General features: G+C 56.7%; 3 protein-coding genes across 3 annotated transcripts; 1 reads left to right on the plus strand and 2 right to left on the minus strand.

Moving 5' to 3' along the window:
• On the minus strand, positions 1–5174 carry CORO1B (coronin 1B). The gene is made up of 11 exons (XM_072790127.1): positions 5102–5174; positions 4134–4336; positions 3772–3894; positions 3537–3666; positions 3175–3356; positions 2968–3087; positions 2207–2311; positions 1981–2126; positions 1677–1734; positions 616–894; positions 1–448 (listed from the first exon to the last, which is right to left on the minus strand). Exons 2-11 carry the CDS (start codon positions 4332–4334, stop codon positions 323–325), a joined length of 1470 nt encoding a protein of 489 aa, XP_072646228.1. The 5' UTR covers positions 4335–4336; positions 5102–5174; the 3' UTR covers positions 1–322.
• Positions 5175–9739: 4565 nt separating this feature from the next.
• On the minus strand, positions 9740–11207 carry GPR152 (G protein-coupled receptor 152). The gene has a single exon (XM_072791841.1). The coding sequence runs from the start codon at positions 11205–11207 to the stop codon at positions 9798–9800; it is 1410 nt and encodes a 469-aa protein (XP_072647942.1). The 3' UTR covers positions 9740–9797.
• A 2431-nt stretch (positions 11208–13638) lies between these two features.
• On the plus strand, positions 13639–16795 carry CABP4 (calcium binding protein 4). Its single transcript, XM_072791842.1, has 6 exons — positions 13639–14010; positions 14402–14432; positions 14516–14659; positions 16081–16190; positions 16523–16670; positions 16767–16795. The coding sequence occupies exons 1-6, from the start codon at positions 13639–13641 to the stop codon at positions 16793–16795; spliced, it is 834 nt and encodes a 277-aa protein (XP_072647943.1).
• The last annotated feature ends 3486 nt before the right edge of the window (positions 16796–20281 follow it).

The following is a 20281-nucleotide window of genomic DNA, read 5'->3' on the forward strand; positions in this document are numbered from 1 at the left end:
TTTTAGAAAGAGAATTTTATTTGGAATGAAAATATAGAAATTGTTTCTCCCACTTCCTCTGGGGAGGGAGCAGGGCTGGCAGGTGGTGGTCCCTCAGAGTATAAGCTTGCCTTGATACAAAAATCCTCCCTAGTAACAATGACAAGAGCCTGGCTGCGGCTCTAGCCCCGGGATGGGTGGGTGTGGACTGCTCCAGAACCTGTCCCACAGGCCCAGGGCAGGAGGCAGCCAACAAGCGGTGTGACTTGCCAGCAGAGGCTGGGTGAGGAGGGAGCGAATGAAGAGGAAGTGAGGGGGAGCAGCATCCCCTGGGCCTATGGTCCTACGCATCCCCATTCTCCATGCGGCCCAGCTGCTCCTCCAGGCGACCAATGCGCTCCCCCTGCTCCTTGACCAGCGCCCTCAGTGCCCGAAGCTCCTGCATCACCTCGTCCAGCTTCCGCGCCTCCTGCAGGGACGTGGGGGCAGGAGTCAGGGGGTGCAGAGCTGCAGTTATCCCCAAACCCCCTGGGCAGGGGACAGAGCCCCACAGACAGGCAATGAGAGGTTTAGGCACACACAGCAGACCAGAGCCACCAGGGTTTCCTGACACCACCCCGACCATGGGGCACATACCCCGGCTCCGGTGAGGCCACCGCTGGGGATGGAAGCCGGGACGGAGGTGGCAGATGTGGAGGCCCCGGGGCGGGCTGAGCTCGGGGCCACGGCAGGCCGGCTCTCCGATAACACGTTGCGCCTGCTGACCTTCAGGTCCCGCTGTTTACTAGGCACGTAGGCCTCCCGCAGGGAGATGAGGATGGGGCTGGCATCCCGCCCGCTCACCCATTCTTCTGCCTCCAGGGCTGCCTCAGGCCCGGCTGTGTCAGGGTACAGATCGTCCTGGAAGAGGTCCGACTGGGCAGGGGATGGGAGAGGTCCAGGTCAGTCGGGGGCCCAGGGTAGCTACCTCCTTGTCACCCTCTTGTCTGGACCCAGGGTAGCTACCTCCTTGTCACCCTCTTAGCTTCCAGGTCTTCACCCTGTTGACCCATCCTCCAATGGCCTGACCCCAAGTGGCCACTCTAAAGCACAAATCTCTCGTTTCACTTCCCTTTGAGATACGACTTCTCACAGCAGCTTTCCCAACACTCCTAAGCAGGGGCCAGCTATGTGGCTTTGTGGGATTCTGGGAGCCCTGCAGCCTCATTCACAGCTCTCCTCCCTCGGATGTGCCCGGCATGCTGGATGGCACACTCAGTAAATACTGGCTGGAGAACGAAGCTCGTCCAAGGTTCTTGGCTGGGCATCTGAGGCCAGGCACACGTGGGCTGATCCTGTCTTCATGGGAGTCTCCCCTACAGCCAGACTCCCATCCCTCTTTCCTGCCCTTTGCCTGGCTTAGGCCCACCCTAACCATGCTCTTGGTCCTGCCTGGCCTGCTACAGGGAGTCCGTCGTGGCTGCCCAGTGTGTCTGTCTCCTGTGGCTGTTCCAGAGCAGGGCCTCAGCTCACTCTGTCTCATCCCTTCTTGTCCTCCACCTGGCACAGCCCAACCCCTGGCTAAATGACAAAGGCATCCTAGCATCTCTCCAGCCCACCGTCCACATCCACACTCAACCACGTCCTATTCGCAGGCCTCACTCCAGTCGCCCCTGTCTGCTGGGGAAGGGAGTAGGCAGGGGACCAGGCGACCTCACCTTTCTTGGCACAGTCATGACAATGGGCTCACACTTGCGCTCATGCAGTTTGTAGAACCTGGGAAAGGGAGGGGAGGGAGGAACCATGGGGGGAACCTCCCCATCCTCGGCTCCCCTGGCTCCTGACTCTCTACTTCAAGGCCTCACCCTAGCCCCTCCACTGTCTGACCCTGGCCCTCCTGTGGGCTGGTTCCTGTTCCTGAGCAGCCTCCAAAGATCTGATCCCTCACCCTAGTCGGCCCTGGCCTGGCCTCTGCGGCCACATCATTCCCCTGCAGCTGGCCACCCAGGAGGCCCTTCTTACCGGGCAATCTCGCACTTGCTGACCTCCAAGCCCCTCTTAGGCATGCTGCCCATGCCCCTCTGGGGCTCTTTGCTGGTGAATGTGTTCAGGAAGTGGATATAGGGGGGCTCATCTGTGATCTCAAAGTATCGGATGCTAGAGTCACCCTGTAGGGGGGAGGAGGCCAGGGTCAGCACTCAGACAGCCAGCCCTCTTCCCTGCCCCATCAGCCCTGGCCAGGCCCCACCTTGCCGCAGACGTAGACCACACTGGTATCCGGGTCGTAGAAGGGCAGCAGGGCCCCATTGCTAGAGTCCAGCTCCTGGAGGGCCATGGGTTCCTCCAAGTTTTCCTGGCACATGGGATGGTGGGCAGTCAGGCCAGGCCAGAACCTTTCCTTCTCTCTCCTCACCCTCCCCGCCCATCAGGACTGGCCCCAGGCAGCCTCACATGCCCGCTGGCCCTGCCTCCACCATGCCATATGGGTGCTCTCCCACCTTCCAGGACCCCCTCTATTTCTAGGATCTCATTTTCCCAGCCTGCTCCCAGGCCACCGAGAAAGCCTCTCCTGCGTGGGAGCTGGGGATGCCTGGCAGCACCACCCTGTCTCAGAGGAACCCACAGAGGCCACTGTACAGAAGCACAGGGCTGCGGGACAGAGCGCCCTTGGAGAAGGGCTGGGAGGCCTCCTGGAGTAAGGGGGCCTCTGTACTGGGCCCCAGAGGGCAGCCAGAGGGGAAGAGGCAAGCAAAGGAAGGAAGGGCCTCTCAGCTGGCAAGATTGACATGAGCTAAGGCCTGGAGAAAGCTGGAGGCAGCAGGGGAGGCTGGAGGGCAAGGGGCAAGGATGGAAGAGGCTGGCAGGGTTCCAGGTCCCGAGAGCCTCAGGTGCCAGGCTGAGAACCTGGGACCCCCAGACCTCTCCAGGGTGACGCATGCCCTCCTGGGCCAGGATGGGGTCCAAGTCTCCACCAAGCCTGTCCCCTCAAGGCTGGCCATGGCCACTCACCGGGTCCCACAGTGCCAGCTGCCGCTCGCTCATGCGGCTGAAGCCCGTGGTGAACACTTTGCCATCTGCCAGGAAGATGGCCCGCATGGGACGGGCCCCTTCATGGGCCTTCTCCCTCTCCTATCCGGGGGACAGAGTGGTCAGTGCAGCACCTGACAGAGCCCCTTGGTTTGTCCACTACCATCCTAGCCCTCTAGGGCCACGTACCGCCACCAGGGTGCCCCGGCGGGGGTCGATGATGCGCACACTCTTGTCCTTGCATGCAGAGCAGAAGAGGCTGCCATTGCGGTTCCAGCTGACGTTGTAGATGAGGTCAGGGTGCAGGCTGTCCAGGCGGTACAGTTCCTCTGCAGTGCCCACGTTCCAGATGAGCACCACGTTGTCACAGCCTGCCGGGCAGGGGGCCGTCAGCCCAGCAGGCTGGCTTTGACCACCCTCCTGGGACACCTGGCCTCTTGAGCTCTGTGGGTCTCAGCTTTACCACCTGTCAGATGGGCCTGGGAGAGGGTGTGGGTTCCGGAGCTGCGTACAGAGAGGGGCAGGGGGGTTGGGGGGTGGGCAGAGCAGACCTGCACTGAGTAGCACGTTGCGGGCAGTCGGGTGCCAGGTGACAATGCCCACTCGCTTGGTGTGTCCCTCCAGCACCACCACTGGCTCTGTCAGTGGGGAGGTGAGCCCATTCTCGGGGATCTGCCACACCTGTGGGAAGGGTGGGGTTGCCAATTGAGACCTCTGCTTGGCTGTGCTGCCAGCAGCCTCGAGCCACACCTGTGAACCAGGCCTGACCACAGCGCCGTGCCTCACCATGACTGTACAGTCCTCCGAGCCGCTGGCAATGACTTCATCGTTGTGGGGACACCAATCAATGTCCAGGACAGGTCCTGTGTGTCCACACACCGTTGGGTAGGCCTTGTCGATGCGGCCCGTCTGCGGGCATGAGAGGAGCAGTCAAGGGTGTGCAGGAAATGTTTGTTGCCTCTGACCCTAACTCGGTGGCAATAAAAAACTTTCTCCATCTGTGCTAATATCTCTTAGGCAATAAGTCTGGATTATGACACCTGCCCAGCAGTGTGGGGATGGGCAAGATAAAGAAAGTGAAGCTAGGAGAGAGGCCTGGAAGGTGTGGTCAGGTCTCCACTCCTTCCCCCAGCCCTGATGGGGCCCACCTTGCTTAGAGGGAGCACCAGGAAGGCACCCCCGCCGCTGGCCTCTACGATCACAGCCAGGAACCTGGGATTGACTGCGCAGAAGGTGCTGTCCCAGGTGACACGAGACACTCGGATATCTTCATAGCACTGGTCATTCTTGACCGGCTGTCCAAACACATGCCGGAATTTGCTCTGCCGAACCACTTTGCGGAAGGACATATCTGCAGGGTGGAGAGGCTTGGGTCAGCCCTCACCCATGCCAATAACACCCAACCCTCCCAGGGCTGCATGAAGGGAGGTGGGAAGGATGCATCCTGGGGCCTGATCACTGTCTCCCTCTTGGCTTGCAGTTTCCCCAGTTACAGAACGGGGTCACAGGTGCAGACCCTGGCTGCCACCTACCAAGGGGGCATCTGAGATGGAGAGGGAATGCATTGACCTAAGACCCACAATACTGAGACGAGAGGGGCTCTGCAGGACCCTACCCAGGCCCCTCCCTAGCCCTGGTATGTGTGGGGGAGGTGGGAACTGACGAAGCCAGGGCAGGCTTATAGTTCCTCTGTGGGTCCTAGTCCGTTCCGAGCAGGTTCCTTCCGGCCAGGATTTGAAAGTTGGGTGAGGGGGAAAGGTCTCCAATGTGGAGCCGCGCTAGGCCCCAGTTCTGAGCCCCCGGGAATGTGCAGTGCCTGCAGGAATGTGCAGGGAGCCCCAGGCCGGGGGGTCAGGGAGGCCTGACAGGGCTGGGCGGGGGTCAGGATGCCGCTCCCGGCCGCAGAGCATCCCAGGGCGCCCTCGGAGCGGGGTCCAAGGTGAACCGTGGGGGGAGACGCTGGGCAGCCACAGGGGCTTGGGGCTGAGGGTGGAGCGCCGCGGAGGGGCAGGGCTCCTCGGACACACGACCCCGCACCCCAGCCTCCCTCGGCTCCGCCCCCGCAGCCTCATCCGGCCCCCCGCCCGCGCTCCCAGCCCCGGCCCGCTACGCTCACCGGGGACGCCGGGGGCTGCAGCACCGGCCTCGGGCGGCTCCGGATCCTGGCCTCTGGGAAGCAGGAAGCGGGAATCAGGAAGTGACAGAGGAGCCGGGGCCAGGGGGCGGGGGGGGCGGGGGGGCGGGGGGGCGGGGCGGGGGCTCGCGGGGGCGGGGCCGAGGTCACGCGCGGAGGGGCGGGGCGGGAGTCTGCAAGCGGCCGCGGAGGCGGGGAGCGCCCGGGCCATGGGGGCGCAGGGGCGGGGCCTGGGCGAGCCCCGCCCCTCAGGCGCCCGGGTCTCTTCGGAGCGAGGGGGTGGGGTGGGGGTGGGGGTGGGGGTGGGGCCGGGGCCGGGGCCGGAGGGGCGGTGGGTGCGGGCTCCGTCCCAGTCCTGCTCCTCTGGCGGTGCCCTCGGAGGTACCAGGATTGGGTGGAGCCCCTGCCAAACCCCCATCCCAGTGCATATTTCTGGGTCCCCCAGGCCACCCCGGACTCCAAAATATAGTATCTAGTCTGACAGTCGATATATTCACGTGCCTCTTTTTAAAGGTTACAAAAGTACTTGGTGATGAACATTGTAAATACAACAGCAGTGTTTTAAGGGGCACGTGGAAGGCCCCAGCCAACCCACTCTTTCCGATGAACACACCCTTGGGGCCTGCCGGGCCTCCTTATTAAAAACAGGAATGGGGGGCACCTGGGTGGCTCAGTGGTTGAGCGTCTGCCTTTCGCTCAGGGCTTGAGCCCGCAGTCCCCGGATGGAGTCCCACGTCGGGCTCCGTGCATGGAGCCTGCTTCTCCCTCTGCCTGCGTCTCTGCCTCTCTGTGTGTGTCTCTCATGAAGAAATAAAATCTTTTTAAAAAATAGGAATGGGGGCGTGTCCCCTGCAAGATCCCTTGCACCTTCCTTTCTCTCCCCGACATTCTCCCATGGAGGCATAGTGGTCTGTCCACAGTTGATCCCCCCGCCTAGCTCGCTCCTGTGACAGGAACCCAGACTGGCGGCCCCAGATATACCCCATCGGAGTCCACATCCTATTCCGGGGTGACTCAGATGTTCCTCGAGGTCTGACAAGCAGAATCTGCCCCCTCTGCCTGGGGCTGGTGCCACCTCCCTCACCTTCCCTGGGGTGATGATGGTCAGTCTTTCCCAGAAAGAGAAGTAGGTGGGAAGAGGAGGAAGAGCAAAGCCAGAAAGAGTCTTATCTGGGGCTGCAGGAGGCCCCACTGTGCATCTCAGGCAGGCTGGGGCTTACACCCTATTCACCCCCCATCCTACTGCCTGAGGAGGAAACAGCTCAGAGGGGAGGGGTGCCTGCCCCAGGTCACCCCACCAACATTTAGTCCCCATCTGTTTGGCTCCAAAGTACTTGCTTCCACATACTCTGAGGGAGGCAAACCCTTCCAAAAAAGGACAGGAATGAGGGTGCTTTGGAAGAGGGAATGCAGCCACTAAGACTCTCTCCCCATTGTGCCCTCCAGGCAACAGCCAGGGGTTGTCTAAAGCCCAAATCAGACCCTTACCCCAAGCCCTCCTCTTGCTCCTTATTGCCACACTTGAAATAATGCCAGTAGTCAATGTGCACCCCCCCTCCCCCCCCATACGTTACCTTCCTCTGTCCTCTCCCTGCATGTGGTCTGGTGACACTGATCCTCTTGTCCCTGAGACAAACCACCTTCTTTCCCACCCCAGAGCCTGGGTACATCCTGTTCCTCCATCTGGAAACTCTTCCCCCAGCTGATGAAAAGGCTCCATCTCTTGCTTTCTCCAGGTCTCAGACCATTCCCCTCACTCTCTGGTCCTTACTTGTTCCTCCTGTCTCCTTGTTAATCACTATCTGATGTTATATTATATAATGATTTGCATATTTGTGTTTTGTCTGCCCTGTGCCACTAGAATGTCAGCAAAATGAGGGTAGCACTTTGTCTCGTTTTCCACAATATCCCCAGCACCTAGGGTGAGACCTAGCACACGGCGTGGGGTTAAGTCATGTACACTGAATGAATGAATGCACAGCGGTCCTGAATGGAGAATTGAAAATGCTCATATTCACAACTCTCAGAATAGACATCAGGTCCCCATGGGAGGTATCTCTCACCCAGAGCAGGGGTGGGTCTCCTAGAGGGCAATGGGAGCCCAGCCCCCTAGGATGTTAGGGGTGAGGTAGATGGACTATGCAATGTCGGGATGAGCCCTTCCTTCAACCTCTCTGGCCTTGGGGGGGCATGTTTCCTCTAACACAAAACCCTCTTCTATGCGTCAGCAGTTGAATTCCTCTTTATCCCGTGAAACCCTTCATGGTACTGCTCTTTCTCCTGGATAGCAATTACCCATTATGGGTGAGATCTCCCCTCAGGGACCTTGAAAGTGGGGCTGGCCCGCTCTCCAAAAGGCTAGGTTTGGAATGGGGACCAGAGTTGGGGACAGGTGGCTGGCACTGGGGTTTTAGTGCCTGATCTGCCGGTCATGTTGTAAAAGCTTTGGGACCGCTATCTGGGAGAAAGGGGAAGAGCATGCAAAGTGCCCCAAGGAGGACACAAGTCCAGACCCTGCTTCCAGGGAGTGTGCACCAGGGGGAGGAGGAGGCAGTCTGGTGGAGGGGACAATGCCTGGTTGGCAGGATACTGCCACATGGGCTCTGGCCCATGAGCGAGTGTTGATCCCAGGCCTGAGTGAGGCTTGGGGATACCCACTGGTATGATTAAGCTAATGGCTAACAATTCTGCAGCACTTACTCTGTGCCAGGTAAGGATCCAAGTACTTCATAGGGATTAACACTCCTAGGAAATGGGGACCATTAATATGATACCCATTTTAGAGACGAGGAAATTGAGTCCCAGAGAAGCCAAGAGCCATGCTGAAGATCCTACAGCTGGTGAGTGGTGAAGCTGGGATTCAAACAACCCCCAAGGGGCACCAGAGGCCATGCCGTGAACCCCACCCTTGTGTCTCCAGAATGGAAGGCTGACTGGAAGGTCACCTAACAAGTGCTCCATAAATGAATGAATTTAGCAAATTCATGCCTGTTCAGAAATCTCTCTCCTGCAGCTTTGGCATCCGCAGTCCTGTTACCAGGAAATGCTGGTATTATGCCCCTGGCATTGGCCACCATTCAGGGCGCTTCCACCCCTGGGACCAGTTAATGACAGCAGCAGCCCTTGCAAGGGGAACATTACCGTCCCGTTCTACAGAGGAGAAAACTGAGGTGAAAGGGGACCTAGCAACCAGAACCCAGATCTCCCTGTGCCTCTCCAGACCATCTGCACTGTCTTCTGCCTTTTTCAAGTGGAAGCACCCCTGGAAGGGCAGCACAGAAATGTCTCTCATTTATACCTATGGGTAAGGGCAGCTTTTAGCTGCTGCAGGTCACATCGCTGAGCTATGGGCTAAGGACTGGAGTGGGGGTGGGTTAAAAGGGGAAAGGGCTCATGGTTTTGGAACACAGTATGGTGAGGGAAAGCTTGGGGGAGGGGGGGAGGTGGCCAGAAGAGAGCGCTGGTGTGAAAGGGAAGAGGGGGGTGGAAGTGATAACTTCAGCACTTCCTACTTTTTCTTGCAGTGTCTGCACCTTGAGAGGGAAGAGGTGGGTTCTGCCCCGAAATGCTGTGTGACCTCCTGGGGGCCTATACCCTTTCTGGAGCCACTGGTCCCCAGAGCTCTCTGTTTAGACATCCTTGCCTCTCTGCCTGTGGGCTGAGTGCACAGAAGGGGCTCCACTGGAGGCAGGACCATGGTGGGTGGAGGTGAGGGTGGGGGGAAGGTGGACCCTAGTTGAACCCCTGAGTGGAGAGAGCCAACACGGAAGTCCTCTGGAGCCATCCAAGGCACAGACTCGGCCCTGTATTCTCTCAGGACCCCCGGGGGTCTGTGGCCCAGAACTAGTCATGGGCACAGCTGACCTGCCCCAAAGCTCACAGGACCCCAGAGGCCCAGGCCAGGTGGCACTTCCTCCCCTGCGGGGACACCTCTGGATGGCAGTGAGTAGTTGGAGAACTTCTGCTCACTGAGGCCCTACTGCATGCCAGGCTCTAGCTGAGTGCCTCACTTGCTTTCTGACTTAATCCTCACAATGGCAGATGTAACAGAAGCTCACAGGGTGAAATGGCTTATCCAGAGCCACCAGGGCCTGAGTGGAATCCCGCTGCCTTGCAGAGGGAAGTCCTGCTGGTCTCACTTCCCGTTGGGGGCAGAGGCCAGGTGGACAGGGCTTGGCCGTGCCAGGCCAGCCTGTGTGGGCTCCTAGGGCCCTAGGGTCCTGCTGGCTTGTGAATACCTTCCTCCTCCGCAGGGCCTCCCTCCTCTGGGTGAGGCAGGGAGGACAGGAGGGAGGGAAGGATGAAAGGGGGGCTCAGCTTCAGCCCAGGGAGGTCACCCCTGCTGGCTTTGTCCTGCAGCCTGAGGTAGGGGTCCAGGCTGTCGGATGGCAGAGTCCAGCAGGTTAGCCCAGGCTCCGACTGCTGAGCCATTGGGCATAGGGGCAAGTGTGGAAAAGCTGAGTGGGACCTGCATAGGGACACGACGCTCACGACAAACTGCCTGGGACTTTTGGTGCTTCATTTTCACTTCCCCAAAGTCCTCCTGCCAGGCCCAAGGGACCAGATGGGGTTTTCCATGGTGACTTTCTCTACAGCTTCCCTTCTCTCTGACTGGCTGGTTCCTCTGCCTCCCCCTAACTCTTCCACTGCCCTGATGGGCCTGGGCTTTCCCGGACCCTCACGTGGGGCCTGTTCCAGGGGCCTCCTCTGGGGGGACACTGCCGGGGCCTTCTCCGTCAGAGGCAGCAGGCACTGCTGGGTTCTCAGGGGCTCCTGGGGTGGGATCTGTGGATGGAGCAGAAGAGGCTTCATCACAGGGTCTGGGGGCTGAGCTGGCAGGGGATCCAGGGGCCTGGGCCTTCGGGCTCACTTGGGACTGGGCCACAGAGTCCACGTGGGGCTGGGCCTCATGGTTCACCTGTGGCTGGCCTGAGGAGTTCAGCTGAGGCTGGACCCCAAAATCTGACCGTGGGGGAGCCACAGAATCCAACTGGGGCTGGGCTGCAGGGTCCACTTGTGGGGGGGTCACAGGGTTCCCTGGAGGCTGGGCCCCTGCCATTGGCAGAGTCTGACCCTCAGAGTCCACTTGGGCCTGTGGCTCAGCCGGCGTGAGGCTGCCCGGCCGTTCTTCACACAGAGCCGCGGCAAAGGAGGAGAGCACGGCACGCAGCAGGGCACGGAGGTCGGCGCTGGCCAGGAGGCAGAGGAAGGGGCTGAGACAGCTGTTGAGCAGGATCAGATAGTCGGAGTAGACCAGGGCTTCCCAGAGCAGGTAGCCGGGGTAGATGTCCCACAGGAAGGCCAGGTAGAGCAGCTGGGCCACGTGGTAGGGCAGCCGCAGGACCACGTAGGTGGACAGAATGGTCTTGGCCACGCGGGCAAAGCCCTGGCAGGCCGCGGGCCGTGGCTGGTGGCGGCAGCAGGTCTTGCAGGCAGTGGCCTGGGTGAGCACGTGGCAGACGAGCAGCAGGAGGAAAGGCAGGAATCCCCCCAGGATCTCGAGCATCCGCAGCGGCAGCTCCTCGCTGTCCCAGAAGTCCAGGCAGATGACCAGGTCATACCACCAGACGGCGGCCTCGGGGAAGACCAGCCAGGGCACACTGAAGAGCGTGGCCAGCACCCAGACCCCGGCGCACACCCAGAGGGGCAGGCGGGCCGGGCGGCGCCCGGGGTACCAGCGTGGACACAGCGCCAGCAGGCAGCGGTCCAGGCTGAGGGCGGCCAGCAGGAAGAGGCCCGAGGAGTACGACACACCCCACAGGAAGTAGTAGAAGCGGCAGGCGGCCGTCCCCAGCGGCCAGTGCCCTCCGTGCTGGATCTCCAGGATCTGGAAGACCGCTGCCGCCAGGAACAAAAAATCGGAGAGGGCCAGGCTGAGCAGGAGCAGGGCAAGCCGCGTGCCCGCTCCCTGCCGAGCCTGCGAGCCAGCCAGCCACGCCATGAGCCCGTTGGCTGGCAGCCCCAGGAGCAGCAGGGCCACCAGGAAGACCGTGTCCCAGCCACCCTGGGGGTAGTAGTCTTCATCGTCCAGCTCTGTGCGGGGCCCGTGGTCGGCAGCACCCAGGTTGGCTTCCATAGCAGCGTCCATTTGAGGTCCCCAGTGTGCCGTCGGCTACAGAGTGGGTGCCTGAAGAATCAATGAAATCACGGGGGGCTGAGTATGAGAGAGAGGGTGCTGTGTACCTCTGGGCAAGTCACTGTCCTTCTCTGAACCATCATTATCACCTTTTGCATAGTCAACCTCTGCCAGGAACTTTAAATAGGTCACACCATCTAGTCCTCATACAATCCATTTTACAGGTGAGGAGAGGAAGGTTCAGAGGACCAGAGATTTGCTCAAAGTCAGATGCAGGACAGAGGCCTGAAACTCAGACCTAATCATTCTGCCACATGGAATGCTGGTGTCCCCAAGTCGACTAAACCAGAGGCTTTCAAACATATGTTTAAATTTGGTGAATTGGGGATTCCTGAGTGGCTCAGTGTTTTAGTGCTTGCTTTCAGCCCAGGGCATGATCCTGGAGTCCCGGGATCGAGTCCCATGTCGGGCTCCCTCCATGGAGCCTGCTTCTCACTCTGCCTGTGTCTCTGCCTCTCTCTCTCTCTCTCTCTCTCTCTCTCTCTCTCTGTCTCTGTCTCTCATGAATAAATAAATAAAATCTTGGGCAGCCCCGGTGGCGCAGCGGTTTAGCGCTGCCTGAAGCCCAGGGTGTGATCCTGGAGACCCGGGATCGAGTCCCACATTGGGCTCCCTGCATGGAGCCTGCTTCTCTGCTGTGTCTTTGCCTCTCTCTCTCTTTCTCTGGATGAATAAATAAATAAATCTTAAAAAAAATAAATAAAATCTTTAAAATAAATAAAGCTGGTGAATTTTTTTTTGGCTAAAATATTATAGTGGAACTCTCACGTGAACTGGATGGAGTGCTCAGATTAAAGGAGGGGGAGTGCCCCTGGGGCTCCTGGGAAGACAATTTGCAAACTGCTTGGTCAGATCACTGGAGGCCCCTTTTCATCTGGTATCCTGGTTCAAGCATTTTTAGATTCCAAGAGGGGGAGTTTCAGGGTCTCATGGGCCTGTAGGAGTCCAAGGGTGGGCAGGAGCCTGGGCCTGAGGAGGCCCTTCCCCACAGCAAGAGCAGCTCATGAACTCAGGGTGAGGTCTGTAACTCAGGGCCCAGCAGGCTGGGGGCCAGGAGGACTGCCCCAGCTTGAGCTTTTTCATCATCCTCGACCCCTAGCTGTCGCCCTGTTCTCACTTGCTCTGGGAGAAGGTGGTTCTTTGAGGCTACCAAACAGAGCAGGGGTAGGGGGCTCAGCAGTGTGATTAGGATGGGGTAACGGACTTGAGAGGCCTGCTGCCCCTCCCGCTCACCCACCCTGCCCACACCCTCCCTCATTGGCCCAGGGACTTTCCCTCGGAGGTCCAGCGCTGAGTCAGGGGAGGAGGTCGATGCCTCAGAAAGGTTGAATCCTGCTGGTGGCCCCATGATTCCAGCCCCTTGGCCTTTAGCCTGGTGGTGTCCTCTCTCCTAGGGCTCAGGCAGACCCCACTCTGCAAGCTCCAGTCCCTACTGGATCAGAGCCCTGGGCTCCCCTGAGCCCCCAGAAGTGAGGCTTGGCTTACCTGTGAGGTGCAGTCTGCTGGCCGGAAGGAGCAGGGCGTGCCTGCCTGCCCTGCAGTCCAGCCATCCGTAGGGCCCCACGCCGGGGCCTGCTGCATGGTGCCTGGCGGCGCTAAGGCGGCTGGTATGAAACCCAAGCTGAGAAGACATCAATCATTCATGGGGCTGCTCACTGGGAAACCCTAACCCCAGCTTAGCGGGGCCAAGTGACCAGCCAGGCCACCCCATCCCTGACAGAGCCAGGTGGCCAAAACCCCCTTATCCTGGGCCCTTCTGCCTCAGGGTAAACTCTGCACCTCCCTGCCCCACCCTGCCAGGGTCCACCTCCTCTGACATCACCCCCATGCCCCTCACTCTGGCATTCAAGGACTCTGTGATCTGGCCTCGCTTCTTCAATTTCACATACCCTCTGTTCTGGCCACGAGGTGCCCCATGAAGGGGCTGCGTGGGCAACTCACCCTATTCTTTCCCACTTGCCAGCTTTTGTCCACACTATTCCTCCTGACGTGACTTCCCTCGTCCTCTGGCTAAGTCCTGCCTGTGTCGCACAACTGGCGTTGGGCAATATTACCCCCATCTTATAGACAAGGTGACTGAGATGTGAAATTGCTGGATCTCCCAGCTCACAAGTGACAGAGCCAGAGTTGGAAGTGGAAGCTCATTGCAGCCCTGTGTCCCGGCATCCCTGTTGCTGAGGACAGTCCTCTTGACCCATCTGGCTCTACCCCTAGGCAGAGGGCTGGGATTAGGGCCTGGGCTGCCTGCCTCACTTACCCTAATCCCCCTCAAGTCTCCATCCCATCAGCTCTCAGGGTAGGAGTGTGTAAGCAGCTTTATGGTTCCTGAGAACCAAGGGTGCTCCCTGGTGCCGCGTCTCTGGGCCTCGTCGTCTCTCCCCATATGGCCACAGAACAGGCAAGGGGGCCACATGGCCCAGACCTGGCCCCCAACTCTCAGAAGTCTCCTGTGGGGGTCGAGGCTTCCAGGGGTGGTGCTGAGGGCCTCCCTTTGACCAGGAAGAGGAGCAAGAAGAAGGGGCTCCGAGGTTCCCGGAAGAGTGCTGGCAGCTCTGAGGAGCAGAACCAAGTCCCTGGCTCCGAGGCCCCAGGAGGCAGCAAGAAAACCTCTGGAACTGGGGAAGGACAGGAGGAGACAGGCGCTGCAGCCTCTGGGCCAACCACCCGTCGCCAGTCCCACCGGCATCGCTCCGTCCCCCAACATGATGCAGCTCAGAAGACCTATGGGCCTCTACTCAACCGCATCTTCGGGAAGGTCAGGTGGGACCCACGTTGGGGATGAGGGTGGGGAGTGGGGGACACACTTGTGCCCTTGGACTCAACACACCCTGCCAGTACTCAGGCCTCCCACTACCTCTGCTCCAGATCCAGGAGCCTGAGCCATAGGCACAGAGTTTCTGCAGTTTGGGGAAGGGTTGGTCTTGGGCCAGCCTGGGTATTGGGCAGAGCTAGACTTCAAACCCAGGATTCTGTGAGAGCTCTGGGCCCCAGGAGCAGAAAGGGGGTGGTCATCTCTTTTCTGGGGCCTATGGGACTTCAGCTGCCTTCTCCTGGCCTTGTGGGACTGGCCCTGCCCAGGCCATCATGACCCAGGGCTGGAGGAGGAAGGATGGGCCCAAGGGACATGCTGGACTCTGCCTCTCCAGGACCGCGAGCTAGGCCCCGAGGAGCTGGATGGTGAGTGGCCCTTGCTGGTGGCAGTGGTGGGTGGGAGGTGTCCCTGAGCTTGTCTGCCTGGGCCTGAACTCCCTCCCCCACAGAGCTTCAGGCTGCCTTTGAGGAGTTCGACACCGACCGGGACGGCTACATCGGCTACCGGGACCTGGGCGACTGCATGCGGACGCTGGGCTACATGCCCACCGAGATGGAGCTCATCGAGGTCTCCCAGCACGTCAAGATGCGCAGTCAGTGACTGACCCCCACTGGCCCCAGGCGGGGTGGGGTGGGAAGCCTGGCTCTGTGCTGAGGCTGGGCAGCCCTGGTCCTCTCTGAGTCTCATTGTTTGGGGGATGACAAGAGGGTGGTGGGAGGTGGCTCTGGGAGTCCACAGGGTGATGGTAGGAGTGTGTGACCGTTTCGAGGGCATTCTGACAGTCTGACATTAGCCTTGTCAGGTGTAGGGGCAGCGAGGTCAAGAAAGGTACCAGCGATCCAAGAGAGACCCTTGGGGCTGGGTTCAGGACCCCTCTGTCTGTGATAAGATGCTCCCTGCTGGTACTAGCCACCTGACTGGCTATCTCTGTATCTCTCTGACCCTCCTGAGGCCCCTGAAAAGAGCCTCCTGAGGCTCAGTGAGGCCTAGTGTGACAGAACCCTGGCCACTCCTTACGATTAAATGTCAGATAGGCGGGCACTTGTGTGATTATCATTAACTAATTTGTCAAATATCAGATTTCCTTCATTCCAGGACATCTGCATTTGCTTTTTCTATGGTTTCCCAAATGGGACATTTAGTGCAATGCTTCTTTTCTTTTCTGCAAAGCTGCTCTTTGACCATTGGTGCTTTTTATAATGGATGGCATGGATTCTAAGATGCCTATGCTCTTTTTATTTTTATTTATTTTTTAAAAGATATTATTTATTTATTTATTCACAATAGACATAGAGAGAGAGGGAGAGAGGCAGAGACACAGGCAGAGGGAGAAGCAGGCTCCATGCAGGAGCCCGACACGGGACATGATCCTGAGTCTCCAGGATCGCGCCCTGGGCCAAAGGCAGGCGCCAAACCACTGTGCCACCCAGGGATCCCCTCTTTTTTTTTTTTTTAAGATTTTATTTATTTATTCATGGGAGACAGAGACACAGGCAGAGGGAGAAGCTGGCTCCCTGTGGAGAGCCCCATATGAGACTTGATCCCAGGACCCCGGGATCATGACCTGAGCCAAAGGCAGACGCTCAACCACTGAGCCACCCAGGTGCCCCGATGCCCATGCTTCTTGAGGGGCATTTATTGCTGTCCATGGGGTTCCAGCATATAAGAGCACCCAAGAGTCAATTCTCTCATCCTGGCGCCAGGATGAGGAAGAAGGCTTAGTGAGTCACCCCAAGGCTATGCCCCATTGGCAATAGAGGCAGAGTTCGAACCTGTGGGTGCCTGGTTCCAAACCTTGGTCTGCTTCCCCCACACATAGGTGCTTTGCTGAGAGCACCGAGTCATCTCTCCCTGTCGTCCCTGTGGAGGATGGGGCTCCAGCCTCCTACCTGCCCTGAGGGCATGGACGCTGGACATTCCTTCCTGGGTGCAAAGCTGGGGAGAGGCTGGCGCTTGTGATGTCCCTTCTGGGTCCCAGCCCTCTCCCATGTGACACTCTGCCTGGGTCCGCAGTGGGTGGCCGCGTGGACTTCGAGGAGTTTGTAGAATTGATGAGCCCAAAGCTCAGGGAAGAGACAGCGCACATGTTGGGGATTCGGGAGCTGCGCATTGCCTTCCGAGAGGTGTGGAGTGTGGTCGAGCCGGGTGCTGGGTGGGTGGTTGGACAGCACACTTGCAGGCCTCCCACCTATGTCAGAGAGACTGGGAGCCTCAGTCTCTGGAGGCCCAAGGAGGGGTTGGAGAGGGTCCAGCTCGCTCTCAGCCGGGAGATCCACCCAAGGAGACTTCCTGGAGGAGGGGGCCTACTGTCTCAGCCTGGGAGGAGGTGGAAGGTATGGGTTGGCGGGCAGAGGTGGGGGCATCCAGACACAGAATGTGGCTAGGTGGCAAGGTGGAGACAGGTCCAGGCAGAGCCAGCTTTGGGCAGGAGGGGCTGAACCCGCTGGAATCCTAGTTTGACAGGGATAAAGATGGACGAATCACAGTGGCAGAGCTGCGACAGGCAGCACCGGCTCTGCTGGGGGAGCCACTGGTGGGTTCTGAGCTGGATGAGATGCTCCGAGAAGTGGATCTCAATGGGGATGGCACCGTAGACTTTGATGGTGAGTCTCCTTCCCCTCCAGCACCCGGGATGAGCCCAGCACCTCCCAGGATCCCTGACTAGGACTGGCTCAAGCGCTGCTCCTTCTTTCCTCCAGAATTTGTGATGATGCTTCTCACCCACTGAGGCTCCAGAAGGGAGAACACGCTGCTCCTCTGGCCCCAGGCCAGCAGGGTTCATACTGTACACCCACCCCATGAAGCCCCAGGATGGAAGAGACCCAGCAGCCCCCAGGCTTCTTCAGTCCTTGACAACACCTGGCTGCAGAGGTGGTTCATGATGTCACCCACCTGCCTACATCCTCAGCTTCCTCCCACCTGGGCTGCCTGGAGGAAACCTGCACTCAGCTACCTGTCTTTCTCCAGTGTGAGCAAGATTTGGATCTCTCCAGACTCTTGGGAGGTAGCAAGCTCCCTGGCACTGCAGCATTCAAAGATGGGGGACAGAGTTGTGTGTGGGGGATTCTGGTAACATGGTGAACTGGCAGGGTGGCTGGGTGCCTCCCACTACTTGTGTAAAAATGTTAAAATAAAAAAGTTAACTTGAAAGAAAGCCAGGGATGACCCTAGGTACTAAAGACAAAGCAAGAACTCAGAGCTAGGTGGTGGGAGAGAGGGGACACCATGGGGATCTCAGGCTTGGAGAGAGGTTCAGGAGCCTGGGCTCTGACACCTATGAGTGACAGAAGACCTGTAAGGGGCTGATGAATGGGACATGAGCCTGAGTATCTTCCAGGGTCTTGAAGGGCTACCCTGTTCCTGAAAAGGGACCAAAATATATTTCCACCTACCAGCCTGAGGAAGTGGAAAGGATGCCCAGGGCCTTGAGTGTAAAAAGCTACCGCAACCCCCTCCCCACGCAAGGAACGTGAAACTCAGGTTTGCACATTAGGCAGGATAGTGATCTATTTCCGTGGTATGGAATGCTGAATAAAGAAAGAAGCTACTGGAAGGGCACTCTTCAACCCAGGACACAATGGGCTTAGCAAACAAATAACAACCTCGTCGTCACTTCTGAAGATGAGCTTGTGATCATGTAAGAGAACAGGTCACCGTGAGGGAGACTAGGCAGATGCAACAAACAGGAGAATCAGCACCCCAAAGTAGAAGTAGTAGGACCATCTGGAAGAGACCATGAGTACATGCCACCACAAATGGGGTAAACGAAGGGAGAGAGGTGAGAATAGTATGAAACAGAACAGGAAGATTAAAAAGGATAACCCAATAGAACTTCTAAAAATAAAGGATGGGACGCCTGGGTGGCTCAGTGGTTGAGCGTCTACCTTCCGTCCAGGTCGTGATCAGGTCCTGGGATCGAGCCTGCTTCTCCCCCTGCCTGTGTCTCTGCCTCTTTCTGTGTGTCTCTCATGAATAAATCAATATAATCTTTAAAAATAAAACAAATAAAAATAAAAATAAAGGATATAGCCATTGGAATGAAAAAAAGAATCAAGGGGTAAATTAAACACCATATTAGACAGAATTCAATAGAAGATTAATGAATTGGAAGCTAATCTGAGAAATCACCCATAAAGTAGCACTGAGGGATAAACAGATGGAAAATGTTAACGTGTTGTTAAAAGTCAAAAGTCATCAGGAGTCTCAGAAGGAGAGACTATAGAGTGGGCATGAGGCGATCCTCAAAGACAAGAGGACTGAAACTTAAAGGCTTCCACAAAGACAAGCGCTCAGATCGAAGGTACCCCCTGGAGCCTGAGAAGGAGAAATAAGAACAACTGAGAATCTAGGTGCATTTCAGAGGAACTGCAGAATTCAAAAGGAAAACCTTATAAATGACTCAAGACAAAAGTCAGCTGACTTACAAGGAACAGCAATGAGGCTTTATGAAGACTTTTCGTTGGCTACAGTAGATGCCAGAAGACAATGAAATAAGCTGCTCATCAGGCAGAGGAGAAGTCATTGCCAGCCAAGAAGCCTATACCTCACTGAATCATTATTCAAGAATGAAGGTGAAACATCACCTTTTTTTTTTTCAGGAAAGGAGGGCTGAGAAGAGTTTCCCACCCACATGCTCTCTTTGAAGGAATGGCTTCAGTAAAAAGGAAATCCAGATCAGAATGAAGGCAAGTATGTACTAAATTATGATCAGGAAAGCAATCAGTAAGGGAGCCAGGGTGGCTCAGTTAGTGAAGTATCTGCCTTCTGCTCAGGTCATGATCCCAGGGCCCTGGATCAAACCCCGCAGCATCAGGCTCCCTGCTCATGGGGAGTCTACTTCTTCTCCCTCTGTTCCTACCCCCTGCTTGTTCTCTTTCAAATAAATAAATACAATCTTAAAAATAAAGAAAGTGATCAGTAAACACATTGGTGGATCTAAAGAAGGATTAACAATTTAAAAAGTTAGCTTGGGGGATTTTCAAAACAAAGGAGGGACTAAAATAATAGACAAAATAAAATGGGACATGGGAGGGGGTATTTTGGACATGCTGAAATTTTTTTCCCCTCTTTCCTAGAGAAGGATGGATTCACTGTTCAGCTTTAGAGTTTGTTAACCATTTAAAGGTAATCAATGTATAAAAATAGCAATAGAATGTTTTGTTCGACAGTCAAATCCATAGAGGAAGAAAAAAAGGGAAAGTGAAGAATTCTTGGTTAAACCAGTAGAAGGCTACGGAAGAGGGGAAAAAAGTAAAGAAAAGTGGGGTCCATGAAAACATTAAAAGAGAAGGTAGGAAGGGGTTACTTGAGTCACTCTGTCATTTGAGCATCCAACTCTTGATCTCAGGGTCGTGAGTTCAAGCCCTGAGTTGAGCTTCATGCTGGGTATGGAGCCTACTTAAAACAAAAACAAAAACAAAAAACCCCAGAAGGTAGGAAAAATCCTTAAAAAATAAAAATTACAATAATTATGAGCAGTTTTTGGTTAAGAGAGTCTCAGCACCAGAGGAAAGTTTCAATGTTAGATTGAGTTTCCTGTGACTGATGGAGACCCCCAATAACAATACCTTAAAATGGATAGTAGTTTATTTCTTAGGTGAAATCCAGCTGTATAGTCTTCAGGGACCCAAGCTTCTGCTAGCTGCCCTGCCATTCCTGGGATATGCCCATGTTTGTTCATTTTCCAGGTGGCAGGTTGGAGAACAAAGGAGGACAAAGAACGTGAACCACTTATTATTTTTTAAATTTTATTTATTTATTCATAAAAGATACAGAGAGAGGGAGAGACATATGCAGAGGGAGAAGCAGGCTCCCTGCGAGGAGCCTGATACAGGACTTGATCCCAGGACCCTGGCATCACAACCTGAGCCAAAGGTAGATAGATGCTCAACCACTGAGCCACCCAGGCATCCCTGAACATGAACCACTTATACCCCATTAGGTAGGGCTCCTCACCTGGTATAGGTAGCTACAAAGGATGCTGGGAAATGCGGTCTTTATTTGAGGGGGCTGCATGCCATGCTAAAGATCAGAGGTCCTTCTACTGTAGGGCAGAAAGCAGTCAGGAAAGGACAGATACCAGGCTTTTCCCCACAGCCGAGTGCAGGATCTAAGACACACATTCAAGCAGGATAATGAGAATTGAGAGGCTGAAGTTAAAGTGATGGCTTGAAAAACAGGTTTACTAGAAGAAATGAATGAAAGAAAGCTCATC

The sequence above is a fragment of the Canis lupus genome, chromosome 21 (assembly GCF_048164855.1).
Source record: "Canis lupus baileyi chromosome 21, mCanLup2.hap1, whole genome shotgun sequence".
In the NCBI taxonomy this organism is placed as follows: domain Eukaryota; kingdom Metazoa; phylum Chordata; class Mammalia; order Carnivora; family Canidae; genus Canis; species Canis lupus.